General features: G+C 41.9%; 1 protein-coding gene across 2 annotated transcripts in view; it reads right to left on the reverse strand.

The window, feature by feature from the left end:
* Positions 1-15,623, reverse strand: part of LOC132117793 (synaptotagmin-7-like) — a 124,230-nt gene that overhangs the window by 32,815 nt on the left and 75,792 nt on the right. The window contains exons 5-6 of one of the 2 annotated variants that reach the window (XM_059527106.1): positions 14,422-14,772; positions 2,109-2,228 (exon numbers count right to left, since the gene is read on the reverse strand). In XM_059527106.1, coding sequence (XP_059383089.1) covers positions 2,109-2,228; positions 14,422-14,772 — 471 coding nt within the window. The remainder of the gene's footprint in view (positions 1-2,108; positions 2,229-14,421; positions 14,773-15,623) is intronic. The other variant, XM_059527108.1, reaches the window with a different exon arrangement.

The raw sequence follows: 15,623 nt of genomic DNA on the forward strand, positions 1-15,623 counted from the left end.
TGTCTGATTATAAAGTGCTGTGTGTGTTTGTGTGGGTTGATGTGTGTTTAAAGAGTCAAGACTTATTCTCCCGGCAGAAGCCAGAACGGGGAGTGTGTGCGCATGATGCGTGTCTCAGCCAGACGGAGGAGGGTGTATTTTTAGTTGCAACTACACTCTCTTATAATGAGCACACCCCCACTGCGATCCTGACACCTCACTAAAACACAGATCACAGAAAGAGAGAGAGAGAGAGAGAGGGCTACCAAAGGGAATGTGTGATGATAGCAAAAAAGTTTAAAATGACAGACCAAATGAGCCAGATGAGGATTCAAGAACAAATAAGCCAAAAATAAAAAACACCATAATATTACTCACATAAAAAATAGAAGCCAAAATAAGCATGAGCTCATATGAATATTTTTTTTTACCATTTTTTACAAAATATTTTGCAAAAATATTTTTTTAGTGAAAAAGTAATCTCATCTGAATCAGGAGAGCAATATGCACAGATCAAGTGGCAATGGATTTGTTTATTACAAACATGTAGCTTTTTGCTTAAGAAGCCGTTAATGGATGAAATGGAGTGGTGTGGATTATTGTGTTGTTTTATCAGCTGTTTGGACTCTCATTCTGACGGCACCCATTCACTGAAGAGCATCTATTGGTGAGCAAGTGATATAATAATACATTTCTCCAATAGTGTTCTGATGAAGAAATAAACTCATCTACATTCAGAATAGCCTGATGCTGAGTAAAGTTTCGGCAAATTTTCATTTTTAAGTGAGCTTGTCCTTTAAGACAAAGTCAAACGTTACGAGCAGATAGAATAAACTCACTGGTACGACTTATTGACACAGTGATTGATAACTGGGGGTAGGATACACATTGACGACCATTGATTTTGAGATAAGCTTGTGTAGATGGAGTACTTCATTAGCAAAAAACTGACCTCATACTTAGGGACTGGCCAATGACTAACTGCTGATTAGTCACCTCCACTTCCTGTGGACTGACCGAGCGGCACTAACCAAAGTTGATGTCAAGAACAGCAGCAGACAGACACAAATATATGCCTATTTCCAACTTTTAAAAGCCCTCCAAAAAGAAAAAGATTGCAAAAAAGAAAAAAAAAGCTCATCTGTAAAGCCTGACATGAAATTATAGTCCACAAAGATCATTAAAAAAGGGAAAAGTTTACTGGACCTTTGCACAAAATTGACTCATGAAATTGTCATGTTTGATAAATCAGACTTTTATGGCTCATATAGTGTGATATAGTAAGGACATGAAGCTTTTACTTGAGGAGGACAAAAAAATGGCTCAAACTGAGCAAAAAAAATTTCTATTTGGTGCAGAGACTGATATTTATATGGCCAAAAAGTAAGTAAAGTAAAACTATTTACACAAAATGCATCAGGTGTCAACTCTATATCTGCCAAAAATATGTCTTAGTAAGATAATATTTAAATGCTTAGGTTTTATGATCAAAGCTCAGTAGTTTGAAAACATATAATGCAATGCAATGAGGATTGAGATAAAAAATAAATGTTCCTCAAATCCTGATGGCTCATAGTTGTAAGAATAATCAAGTAAAGCCAAGTTGCTTCAGTCCAGTAAGTGTTCCTATTGAAATATTAACATTATAAAAGTTATTTTTATGTTTACTTAAAAAATCAGATCAGACTTCACAGCAAAAAGTCATGTGAACCACAACCTTAAGGTGGACGTTTTTTACAGCCTTTTACTTGCAAAAAAATATAAACTATAAATCAGACAAGGCATGTAGAAGATTGTGTACTACAATTTCCTCAGCAATTTTGATCATGTTTATAATTTAGGGGCCTTTAGAGGAAATCCATGTATCAAATATGATACAGTAGGGTTTATTAAATGTCCAGCAATGGAGAAATATGCCTTTTTTATGCCTTTTGTTGTAGTTATAGCATCAACCAGCAAGAACAAACTGTCAAACACCAACAAACCAACAAAGAAAATACTGTATTGGACAAAATCTGCTTTTAGAAAGGATATTTCAAGCCCAGAGAAAGCAATTTAAAATGTATATATCTGCTTATTTTGAGACTCGCATATGGAAATGAAACTGTGTGTTTTAAACCAGCCTTTACCTTTTGTCGGCGGGAGGGGTTTCTTTGTTGGCTGGCACCTCCTGTAGATCTGGAAGGTTGGCAAAGTCATCTTGTTCGGCCAATCCGATCGCGAGGGACAGAACGACCATCTTCCCCTCTCTGTTACAAAACACATAATCAACCAAGTGGTGAGAAGAAGCCATTATAGAGTAGAAAACAAAAGCTGATCAAAGTAAACTTGGATGTTGATTTGACAAATTCTGGTCTGAAAGCCAGACAAAACAAGAAAAAGATTGTACAATAACAGCATGTTGGCAAGCTTAGGAACTTTTCTGAAAAGATAATCATCAGAAATGTTTCTTAAGCATCAAATCAGTATATTAGAATGATTTCTGAAGAATCATGTGACACTGAAGACTGGAGTAATGATGCTGAAAATTTAGCTTTGCATCCCAGGAATAAATTACATCTTAAAATATATTGAATAAGAAAACACTTAAATTAAATAGTAATAATATTTCACAATATTACTGATTTTATTGCATTTTTGATCAAATAATTTGATTGCAGCCTTGGTGAGCATGAGAGACTTATAAACAACAACAACAACAAAATCTTATCAACCCCAATTTTTTGAATAGCAGTGTGAATTTAATATTTTGATTGTAGACAAAGTTGACACTTAAATGAAATACATTTTTAAAAAAGTCTCTGAAATCTTAATACAAAATTACAAATAAAATAACATTTGGAGACCAAATGGAAAACTTCAATAGCGATCTAAACAATGCCTCAAAACTGCATGCAAAAAGAGACATGATCTACATCTCTTCTCCTAAAGAATCTTAGGAGAGACACCTGAAAGAGCAATCTCAGAGCCATACATTATCCTCCATCTCTCTAATGTTTCCATTAATCTACTGATTTTATAATGATTTACACTCATAAAGGAGTTGTCAGTCTGGCATGTAAAGTATTCTTTGCTGTGGGCTACGACAGAATCGGTGTTATGCAGGAGCTCATTAAGCCCACACACTCGTTTATCGATTACGGTAAGTCTAAAACATCACCCTTACAAGGGCTGTAAATGGCCTTCACAAGAGCCATCAGCTCACATTCACAGCAGGGTCCTCAAGGGAGATCCATTCGCAGCGTGTCTCTTGTCTGATTTCATCTCCAGATAGCAGCAGGTCAAGCACAGGAGGGGTCAGGGCTGGGAGCTTCATTATAAACCATTGATTGAGCACTGCACGCAAAAAGCTATTAGTAAACTTAAATAGAAATATAGGACAAAGATGCATGCCAATACTAAAGTAATATTAATATTTTTGTAAAATATTTTTATATAAATTTACCAGTGTTATTTTGCATATTTAAGGTTGTTTTTACGTAGTGATTTTTATAAAAAATTTTTTTTAAATGTATTGATATGTATTTCGTATTTTCAAAGGTGTTTAACTTTTTCTTTTTAAACAACCTTTAAATATATTTACATTTTTGTTATTTTAACAATTTTAAAATAAATATTGTTTGTTGCAATATAAAACTTGACATTTAAAAAAAGCCAACCCTTATTATTTTTATTTTTAGTTGTTTTAATGTTAACGATAAACATTTTTTTAAAAATAATGGTTATTTTTGTTGCAAAATAAAACTTGAAAAACGAACTCGGTTACTAAATGTAACCTCGGTTCTCTCTAGAAGAGCGAACGAGTACTGCGTCTTAGCTAAGACGCTACGGGATAAGTCTCTTTTCACGAAATACTGAAGCAAAAAATTATCCTTAATTTTGTATTTTTGTAAAGCGCATTTGCAGCAGTACACAGCCATAGGCGAGACGGCTCGTTCGCTCATTGGCTTGTTCTGTGGTAACTGCACAGCCTATCGAGCGCGGGCTGATGCAACATCAGACCAATAAGGGCGCTTCGCGCCCTTCTTGCCACTTCCCGCCGAAACGGGTGTGGCCCAACCTGTAAAAGGAGCTCGAAAAGGCTGACTCACCTGATTTATTTCATCGCCGAAGCGAACCAGAGTGAATCGTGCGCACGGCAGAGAACGCAGTACTCGTTCGCTCTTCTAGAGAGAACCAAGGTTACGTTTATTAACCGAGTACGTTCTCTTACGAGAGCTCTCTCGTACTGCGTCTTAGCTAAGACGCTACGGGAACCCAATGTAAAACGCTGTGCGCGCAGGGATCACACACCAATAAACCTGAAGCAACGCCCAGGATTTACAGTGCACAGTCACCTGAGGGACTCACAGAGAGTCCAGGACAGAAAAGGGAAAAAGCCCTCCGTCCCATATCTAGCAGCATCCGTAGATGCGGCAATATGACATCACACAGCCGAGGCAAGGCCTGACCAATGTGGCAATGCGGGTCTTACGCAATACTGCCCATATAACAGTCGGCAGCGCATAGCGCTCGTGAACTCAGAATTCCCCTCAGGGCCCTGATTCGCCTATACCGACAGCAGCCTTGCTTGCAAGGCGGGAACCTCCAGGTTATAGAACCTGATAAATGTAGACGGCGAGGCCCAACCTGCCGCCATACATATATCCTGCAAGGAGATCCCAGTAGACCACGCCCACGACGAGGCGACGCCTCTTGTGGAGTGTGCTCTGACGCCCAACGGGCACTGAAGGCCCCTGGAAGCGTAAGCTAACGCTATGGCGTCAACTATCCATCTGGATAGCGTCTGTCTCGAAACAGCCATTCCCTTGGAACGCCCACCGAACGAGACAAATAGCTGCTCCGTCTGCCGAAAGGCAGCAGAGCGAGACACATAAGCTCTTAAAACCCTGACAGGGCAAAAAAGACTCGAGTCTCCATCCTCCCCTGACACCGGCAGGGCAGACAGGGCAATAACCTGAGTCCGAAACGGTGTGTTGAGGGATTTCGGCACATTACCGTGCCTAGGTTTGAGTATGACTCTTGAGTCATTGGGCCCAAACTCCAAGCACGACTGGCTCACAGAGAGCGCGTGCAAATCACCCACACGCTTCACAGAAGCGAGAGCCAACAAGAATACTGTCTTGAACGACAGATGCTGAAGGCTAATCGATTGGATAGGCTTGAAAGGGGGACCCTTCAAGGCCTCCAAAAGGAGGAACCGGATGACTAAATCATTCCTTCCTATTGACTGACCGGACGCCGTTTCAGAAAACGCTGCGATGGCAGCCACATAAACTTTGAGCGTGGATGGGGCTCTGCCCTTATCCAACAGCTCCTGAAGGAAGGAGAGGACCTCCGTCACCTCACAACTAATGGGTGAATAACCTCGAGCTGTGCACCAGCTGGAGAACACCGACCACTTCGAGGCATACAGACGTCGTGTCGACGGAGCTCTAGCCTGAGTGATGGTATTTAGCACTCCCACTGCGAGATCAGCGGGTAACCGTTGAGTGCCCATACATAGAGGGACCACAACTCCGGTTGAGGGTGCCAAATCGAGCCCCTGGCCTGCGAGAGGATTCTCTCCTCAACGGTACCGGCCACGGGGCGACATCTGCTAACTGCATCAGATCTGGGAACCATGGTTGGTTCTTCCAAAGAGGTGCTACAAGCAGTATTGAACATCTCGTTTCTCTCACCCGTTCTATCACCTGCGGAAGGAGGGAGACGGGAGGGAACGCATAAAGCGGGCAGCACGGCCATCTCCGTGACAGCGCGCTTTCGTTCTTGGAAAGAACGCGGGGCATTGAACGTTTTTGTGGGACGCAAAGAGGTCCACCTCCGCCATGCCAGATCTCTCCCACAACAGCCGGACTGTTTGCGGGTGTAGAGACCATTCGCCCGTAGGAACATTGCCTCTGGACAGCCTGTCTGGACCCAGATTCTGCAGTCCAGGCACATGCACTGCTCTCAGCGAGCGCACGTTGCGCTGAGCCCAAATCAGGAGGCGTTCCGTCAGCCTGCACAGGTTTCGGGACCCGAGACCGCCCTGGCGATTTATGTAGGACACCACGGACATGTTGTCCGAACGGACTACGACGTGGTGATCCTTGATATGGGGACAAAAGCGCGTCAGCGCGTTCTCCACTGCCAGCATTTCCAGGCAGTTGATATGATGGAGCTTTTCCCGTTCTGACCATAGGCCAAAGGACGGTCTGCCTTCGAGCAGCGCTCCCCATCCCGAAGTGGAGGCGTCCGTCGACACCACTTTCACACTCGGGGAAGTCCCCAGGCTTACACCTGATCGGTACCAGCCGTTCGCTGTCCAAGGTGCTAGAGCCGCAACACAGCTCTGATCGACCTTGAAATGCAGCCGGCCAGACGCCCACGCTCTGCGCGGCACCTGAGCCTTCAGCCAGAACTGCAGGGGGCGCATGCGGAGCAGGCCCAGCCGCAGAACCGGAGATGCTGAGGCCATGAGACCCAGCATCTTTTGACAGTGTTTGAGCGACACAGTCGCGCCACAGCGGAAAGAACTTGCTGCACGCTGAATGCCCATCGCGCGCTGTGGTGACAGCCGCGCCGTCATGGAACACGAGTTCAGAACTATACCCAGAAACAGGATCGTCTGACTGGGGTTAAGCGAACTCTTCGCCCAATTGACACTGAGGCCGAGCTTCTCGAGGTGATCGAGTAAAACGGCTCTGTGGTCCACGAGCTCCGCTCATGATCGGGCCAGAACCAGCCAGTCGTCCAAATAATTCAGCACTCGTATGCCTCTGAGTCTGAGAGGAGCGAGCGCTGCATCCATGCACCTCGTAAACGTACGAGGAGCTACGGACAAGCCGAATGGCAGGACTGCAAACTGGTATGCCTGGCCCTCGAAGGCGAATCTCAAATATCGCCTGTGGTTTGACGCTATCTGTATTTGAAAATACGCGTCCTTCAGATCTATTGACATGAACCAGTTCCCTCTGCGAATCTGCGCGAGGAGCTTCCTGGTCGTGAGCATTTTGAAACTGCGTTTCATCAATGCCTTGTTCAGCTGTCTTAGATCCAGTATGGGCCTGAGACCCCCGTCTCTCTTGGGCACCAGAAAGTATCTGCTGTACAGCCCCCCCTCGCTTTGAGACACAGGCTCTGCAGCCCCTTTGCTCAACAGTTTTGATATTTCGGCCCGAAGTATGTGTGCTACTTCTGTTTTGACCGTAGTTTCGACGCGCGCTGAAAAGCGCGGTGGGCGTCGAGAAAACTGTAGCGAGTAGCCTCTCTTTATAATGCCTAGCACCCAATCCGAAACCCTTGGAAGCACTGACCATGCATCTGCATGAATGGCTAAGGGCTGGATGCGAAACGCACTCTGTTGACTGGGCAACGGCGGCGCTCGAGTGTGCTGCGCATCTGAGGCGGGGAGCGCGCTGATCACAGCGGGCAGATCGCTCTTCCTCGACCCCGTTCCGGCGCTTAACCGACTGGAGGGAGGCTGAGCGGGTCCCGTGGGACTCGATATATCTGCGAGTAACCGTGGGCTGCATGTGTGCACTTTTACCACTTTCAACTCGCTGTCTGCCTGTGCAGAATGTACGTGCACGGGCCTCGTTTTTACAGAAGCCCCGCGCCGTATGTGACATAGTGTATGTGGGCACTGGGAAGTGGGCACGTTTACTATGCGGCGCGCTCGACCGATCTGTGTCGATCTTATGTGCGCCAGCCCTGTGTGCAGGGCTGTGCTTACATGTGGAGATGGGCACTGGGTAGTGGGCTTCGTCACTGCATTTATAGCACCATCGGCCGTGGCCGGACGAGCATGCACGGGTTTCGTTTTTAAAGAAACCACATGACGCGTGTGACATAGTAATTGTGGGCACTGAGGGGTGGGCACGTTTACTATGCAGTGTGCGCGACCGACTTGAGTCGACATTATGGGCGCAGGCCCTGTGTGCAGGGCTGTGCTTACATGTGGAGATGGGCACTGAGGCTTGGGCATCGTCACTACATTTATAGCACCATCGGCCGTGGCCGGACGAACGTGCACGGGTTTCGTTTTTACAGAAACCACATGACGCGTGTGACATAGTGATTGTGGGCACTGAGGAGTGGGCACGTCTACTATGTAGTGCGCGTGATCGACTTGAGTCGCTTTGCGAAGGGCTGTGCTTATATGTGGAGATGGGCACTGAGCAGTGGGCATCGTCACTACATTTATAGCACCATCGGCCGTGGCCGGGACACCAGAAATTACACATTTTTCGGGAAATATCTGGGTAGCCGTGATAACGGTTTTCGTGTGCAGGCAAGTGGGCAACCGTACAGGCTTGCGCATTGCAAAAAATGCTGAAACAGTCACAATCTCTGGATACTGAAACAGCGGCGCGCTTAGGTGAGAGCCCGGCCACAGCGGAACTCGTACACTGGCGCTTCGATGAAGCAGCCATCGTGTGTAGTGCCGACGCAGCGTCATGCAGCATGCGTAGATGGCTTTCCTAGGATGGCTTCGGGGCTCCCGGTCTCACCGTAATCCTCTGCCACGGTCCCCGCGGCGCGGGGCGACGGCCAGTAGAGCGAGAACGGGGGTCTCGAGCTGCGTTGCTGAAGCTGTTGTGATAACGGCTTTTGTGTGCAGGCAAGCGGGCAACTGTGCAGGCTTGCGCATTGCAGAAAACACTGAGACAGTCACAATTCCTGGAACTGAAACAGCGGCGCGCTTGGGTGAGAGCTCGGCCACAGCGGAACTCGTACACCTGCGCTTCGATGAAGCAGCCATCGTTAGTAGTGCCGACGCAGCGTCACACAGCAGGCTTTAGATGGCAACACCGCTTTTGCCGCCATCCAGCAGAGGGCGGACAAAGGTGCGTCGCTATCGCCTGTTCCACCGGCGGAAGTGAGTGGTAGTTCCTGTTTTTAGCATCATCAGTGTGGAGAATGCTAGTGAGACAGACGAACGAGTTCGTGCCGAATATGGAGCGTTCCAAGCCTTCGCCACCTCTTCGTGAAGCTCAGGAAGAAAAGAGGCGGGCTTTGAGAAGTACGCTCATCCGAAAGGGAAATACCATCCAGCCGGGAACGAGAGGGGGGGCGCTGGTGCAAACCACTCGCGGCCGAGACTCATCGCGGCCAACACGAGCATTCGCCCCGGCTCCTTCTCCAACCATTGTTATAAAGTAATAATTTTTATTATTATTATTATTTATTTTTTACATTTTAACAAAACCATGAAAGATTAAAAATTTGTTTTGAAATGGCTTTTGTTTTTAATAAATTTGTACTATTATTATTAATTTTTTTTTACATAAATCTTTTTTGTTTAAATATGAATGGGATGCTTTTCCTGTTTATATGCACAGAATCTGTTTATCATTCATTTGTTATTGCTTGTGTTAAAATCAATAAAGTGCAGCAGTGCTAAAGTCCACTTGAGTAAAAGCCCAGAGCTTCACGGCTCCAGCGCTACAGCACAAATCACTCACGTCCCCTGAGCAGGCAGCGGCTTAATTGCCTGTCAGACAATCATGCTATCAGGGAATTAGAGCTGGAGCCGGTTACAGTTACACAATCCTGTAAAGTGAAAGATTATTGCCAGTGCGCTAAAGGATATTAACTGTGCTGGATATTAAATTTAAACTTGTTGCACAGAAATATCTATTGAATGCAGAGATCTATGTACACACCCAACATATTCATACTACCAGTCGAGAGTTTGGACACATCCTTTCCAAAATTATTCTTACAATTTTCAACACTTTAGGATAATAGCAAAGCCAGCAAAACAAACTGAAGCTAGGAATGATAAAACCCTCTCATATTTGGGCTTCTTATTTGTCTAGATTACAGCTCTGCTCACTTTGAATATTCATTTAACCAACTTAATGAGGTGCATCTTGGAAAATTAGTTGGTAATGAGTTACCATTTGTTGGCTTTTTCCCTTCAAAAGCTGGTCCAATTCATTCATTCATTCAATCAATTAAATGTAATATATATTAAAAGTAAAATAAAGAAAATGAACAAATAGCAATTTAAATAAAAAAATTAAATAAATACATAAAATATAAGAAAATGAAAAATAGATTAAAGCATAAAATGCAAAATAATTAATAAATAAAAAAATAAATGACAAAGAAATTAAAATTAAACCAATGAAATAATTAAATATTTTTTATTAAAAAATAAACAGATTAAAATAAATAAATAAAAGATAACTAAATAAACAAAACAAACAAATAAATAGCAAACAATTGTTTGTGACCCTGGAGCACAAAACCAGTCTTAAGTCACTGGGGTATATTTCTAGCAATAGCCAAAAATACATTCAAAATCAAATGAAAAATTTTATTTTATGCCAAAAAACTTTATAGGATATTAAGTAAAGATGATGTTCCATGAAGATAATTTGAATTTTTTTTATCGTAAATACATTAATATTTTATTTTCGATTAGTAATATGCATTGCTAAGAACTTCATTTGGACAAGTTTAAAGGTGATTTTCAAAATATTTAGAATTTTTTTTTTGCACCCTCAGATTTTCACAATTTTCAAATAGTTGTATCTCGTCAAAATATGGTCCTATCCTACCAAACCATACATCAATGGAAAACGTTTATTTATCTTTCAGATGATGTATAAGTCTCAGTTTCATAGAAATGACCCTTATGACCCTTATTTTTCATTTTTGTTTTCAAACACAAATTTGCTCAAGCGTGTCGGAACTTCTAACTTGTAGTGTGAACAAACAAGAGGGTTAGAATGTCTTTCTTTTGAAGACGTTGACTTACAGGTAAAGCACAAGATGTGTTCCTCAGACCTGGCGTGAACCGTTTCTTTCTCTCTCTCTTTACTTGTCCATAACAGTTAATCATGCTATTAATGATGGTGAGGACAGGAGATCAATGCGGTGTAGAGTTGATCTGCCAGCAGACAACACATACTTACTTCTCTAATCCATTGACCCACACACACACACACACACACACAATATCGGGAATATATGCTGCTAAATGACCTTGGTACAGATACACAGTCAAACAGGCTCGTGTGTGTAGATCACAAACCACAAAGACACACAGAACGTTACTTCTTTCTCCTGTCTTTCATTCCCTCCTCTTTTGTCTGGCAGGAGGGGCGTTAAAATCACTGAGTAGGTGTCATGAAAGACACTGGATATTTGAGCTCAAATATATCAGTTCTGCTCGTCCACAGCATGTTTGCTTGATTTTATACAGGTAAACCTGAAGTGTGTAATTTCTGCACCAGAAGCATCACCAAACACAAAAAATACCCCTTACCTGCCATTTTAAAAATAGAAAATTAAATGTATTAAAATGTGATATAATAAAAATAATGAAGTAGCATTTGAGTGAAGGGTCTCAAATAAACATTTTAAAGATATATGCTTTATAATAAAACAATAAAACAAATCAAATTAAATATTGTATGGGTAATGAAGGTCACAAGTACAAAATCCTGAAGAAATGCATAATAAAAAGAGTATACAAGTATATAAAAATAAAATAAGAAAATAGCATGAGGGATGCATTACACACAAAAAACATGGCTTAAAAATAAAATAGAAAACAAAAAATAAATAAATAAATAATCTTAAAAAAAGCATAAATAAACAAATTAATTAAATAATAATAATAATAATAATAATAAATAAATAAATGATAACTCTATGTGTAAAAACATAAATATTTAGAAATGTTGCCTGGGCAACTATATGAAATAAAAGAAGTTGTAGTATTAATATTCAAATAAAAAAAAACTAAAACTTTAAAATGTATAAATAAAATAAAAAATACATTAAATATAAATAATAAATATATATAAAACAAAAGCTAATAGGAATAACAACAGCAAACAGCAAAAAGACTAAATTTGAAATGAAAACTATTCATTTAAAATACAACAATATAATATAACATCAATATAATAAATAATATCAAAGCTAATTCAAAATAATAATAAACACTATAATACTTTATAAACTACTAAAATAACACCATACTACTTAATACTTAAACACCAATAACTCAGCAAACGTTGTTTGTCAAGATGCTCATCTATCTATATATCTTTAAATAATCTTACTTTAGGTGTGTTTATAAACACTGATTTATTTTATCAATTAATTAGCATGTCATGTTTATTTAATTCTATAGACAATTAACTAATCAACTAATAAGCAACATTAGCATCTACAACACTACACAAATTCACACCAGTGATTTAAAACTAATTCAAAATGCACTGTTAGTCATAGATTAGGCTCCTGAAAAACACAGATCCACTTCATTAGATTGAGTCGCTGTGTTTGAAGGTAGTCAACTCAGACGAGGATAAACACTCATCGATTATGTAAAGAGGTTCCCTCCTCTGCGCCGCAGATTGATAAGTGTGTTCACTTCAAGATTAAGATAGACACAGTTGAATAATCCCCGTCCTCGGCTCCTCTTCTACCCCGCGGCGTTCAGGTGACAGGTGTAGAGCCATGAAGAAGACACTCGAACTAAACAGATGGGCAAACAGAGAGAGAGACAGAAGGGCCCAGAGAGAGACGGGACGCAATCAGGCATGAGTAAGAGACGAGCACGAGCAGAAACAAAGAGCACGGGCAGGCATGAGCACGCAACAGTGCATAAGAGAAGTCAGGAATCAAGCATGACGAAGTGACACAGCGTTAAGAAAGGACAGCGTATGATCAGGTGGGACACACATGAGGTGTGTTTTGGATGCTGGTGTCTTCATCAGAATTCTTAATAGCTAAACCAGCACAAGGGAGAAATTTGGTTATACTGGTACACCAAACCATCATAAATCCATGCTGGTCTTTTCTGCAGAGTGAACACGGCTGGATGCAATGATGGTATCCTAGACACGAATATTATGAGGATTCGCTTGAGGGCAAAAACATCAATTACATTCAGCTTTCATTAGAAATGGAGACGTTACTATGGAAGCATTAATAAAGTGACTGGTATAGCAACCAGAAGTTCATCAGACAGACGTGAAGATCACAGCAAAAAACCACAGTAGAGACAGTGAATATTCACACATGCAGCACCATGTTGGGCCTTGGAAAAAAGGACTATTTAGAGACCCCTAAACCAATCAGGGGTCTGTAAGGTTTTTTATATTAAAAACATTAATGCAATGCAATTTTTTTTAAACTCTTGCTATATTTGTGATGTTATTGCACAATATCCAACGCCTCAAAGAATTCAGATGATCAAAAACACTTTTACAAACAAAATACTGATATGATATATGATATGACAATGCGATAAATAGCATATAATATTTGAATACACACACACACAAACACACACTATACAAAAGTATATGCACCCTTTCTCGAACACCCTTTATAAACTTTATAATGTATACGATTGTATGTGAATTAACATTAAGATAATTATTATAATTGAATATAAATGGTGCAAAATACAGTTTCAAAAGGGGATAAAATATATGCACCTCTCTCGACTTCAGTATAATTTTAATCATATAATTAATAAAACCTTATTTGAATTCATATTAGATGTATTCAATGTACTTTTGAAAGCCCAACTTCAGCATTTCTTTAATTTGATAATGTATTCAATGTTACTTGAATCAATATTAATATAATTAAGTTATGCAGAATATTGGGGGGGGGGGGTTCTTTCTCTACCCCTTTCTTTTTTTCTTGAAATCCAAACTTCAGCTACAGTCATAGGTCTATTATATAGAATATGTATTATAATATGGATTATCAAAAGAGTCATTCAGTATAACCTCAAAATACCCAGTCTACCATTACTGCCTGTTCAACACCCCTGGATCCAGTACAATATAGTCTTGAGGTCATCAACTTAAGCAACTTGTAAGATGAGCCCCTAAAATTGCAAACATCATAACAGTGGTAAGGAAGCAAAACAGCATTGGTATATTTATCTCTGGCTGACTAAATAAATGCATTACACCTTAAAGGTCAAGTGTATAACATCATACTTTCTCCAGTGCCAGTTTAGCGAGCAAAGAAAACTAATACAACTCAGTTTGTCTGAGCAACTTAAGACTGCTTGGAAACTCTCGTTATAACTGCAAATCCTTTTGATGCCACTAGTGGTGCTAAAATTACACACGTCACCTATAAAGCCCAGCTCACACTGTGCAATTTTGGCCGCGATTTGTTTGTGACAAGTTTTGAAAATCCTAAAAGATTCCTATAATCCTAGGCTAAAATCTGTAGTCTTTGATTGCTGGTCCAACAGCGAATTAATCCAGTGAGATCAAATTTGACCTCTGACAAAATTCGCACCCGTTTTTAACTCATCTTGAATGTCGTACAGTCTGACATTAATGGCACCTGAGATCCCACAGTATTACATGGTCATCATGTTCGTACAGTCTGACAAGCAAAAATCTTAAAGATTAAGAACTATATTTATAAGATCCGTATAAACTGGCAATTGATACTCACAGAAATGACTTGACATCCATGCCTCTGTTCCGGATCTGTCCCACCATGTGATCCCAGCTTCCAGGGTTGGAACGCGATCGTGCCCCTCCACCCGACCTGTAGCGGGACGCCCCTGCCCCAGCCGGGCTACCACGCACCCCCCGCGGGCCCCCCCGGAGGCCCCCACCCCCAGGTCCAGTGTGCAGTTGGCCCAGACTCTGGGAGGTGGCAGGGGGGTCGTTGGGGCCTGGCGGGGGCTGGTGGGTAAGGGGCTGCTGGAGGCTTTGCTGCCTGACCAGGGGCCTGGGGCGGGCTGCTGAGGACGGGATATGCTCCAAGGTGGAGGTGGTGGAAAGAGAGGGGTCCCCAAAACTGGCACCGTATCGTACGAATGGGGCCGAGTTGTGGGGCAAGACGAAGACAAGAAACAGGGACAGAAAGGAAGTCACAAGATAAAGGGAAGAGAAGGTAGATATGATTAATGAAGACCAGAGAGACCCAAGAGAACAAGGGAGAGGAAGCCAGACATGAAAAGAATGTTGGGACAAAGAAGAGAATCAAAGGAGACAGCAGAGTTGGGGGAGGGAAGGGTAGAGAATGTAAAGGTATTGACATTTTAAGACGTCCATTGGGGGGACAAATACACAATGAGGGAATGAGGGAAAAAGAAGAATGCAAAGTTAGCCAGCAACGTTAGCACAATGTAAAACATGTACACTACATTACCCCCCTTTTCCACTGACAGTACTGGAAATGGAGCCCAATCTGGAACCAGTAGGCAGTTACTCTTTTTTTAAGCAGAATCAAAAATGTAGCACTTTGTGATCTTGTTTAATGGCACCAAAACCAAGTTTATTGGCTCGATACCCAGGAATTGCATGAACTGTTGCAATGGATACTTTGGATCCAATTCCACGTGCCTACCAAATGCTAGATTAAAATTTAGATCAATTTCTAATCAGGCACCAAATAGAGTACCCCAAAAAAGTCCAAAACGATAGGAGCTTGCACCAAACTGGTTTTCATAATGTTCACAGTTCCTCCGGGACAAGCCCCTGCACCATTTCAATAGAAAAGGGGTAGTTACGTTTCTTGTGGCATGACCTGACAAAGGCATACATCTTGTAAACCCAACTTCCTTCTGCTAAAGTCCTCTCTACATCTTCCGGCATTTCAATTCAATTATCATTTTTATCCGTTCGACCCCTCCCAACATCTTCCTT

This window comes from Carassius carassius, chromosome 3 (assembly GCF_963082965.1).
Source record: "Carassius carassius chromosome 3, fCarCar2.1, whole genome shotgun sequence".
Lineage (NCBI taxonomy): Eukaryota > Metazoa > Chordata > Actinopteri > Cypriniformes > Cyprinidae > Carassius > Carassius carassius.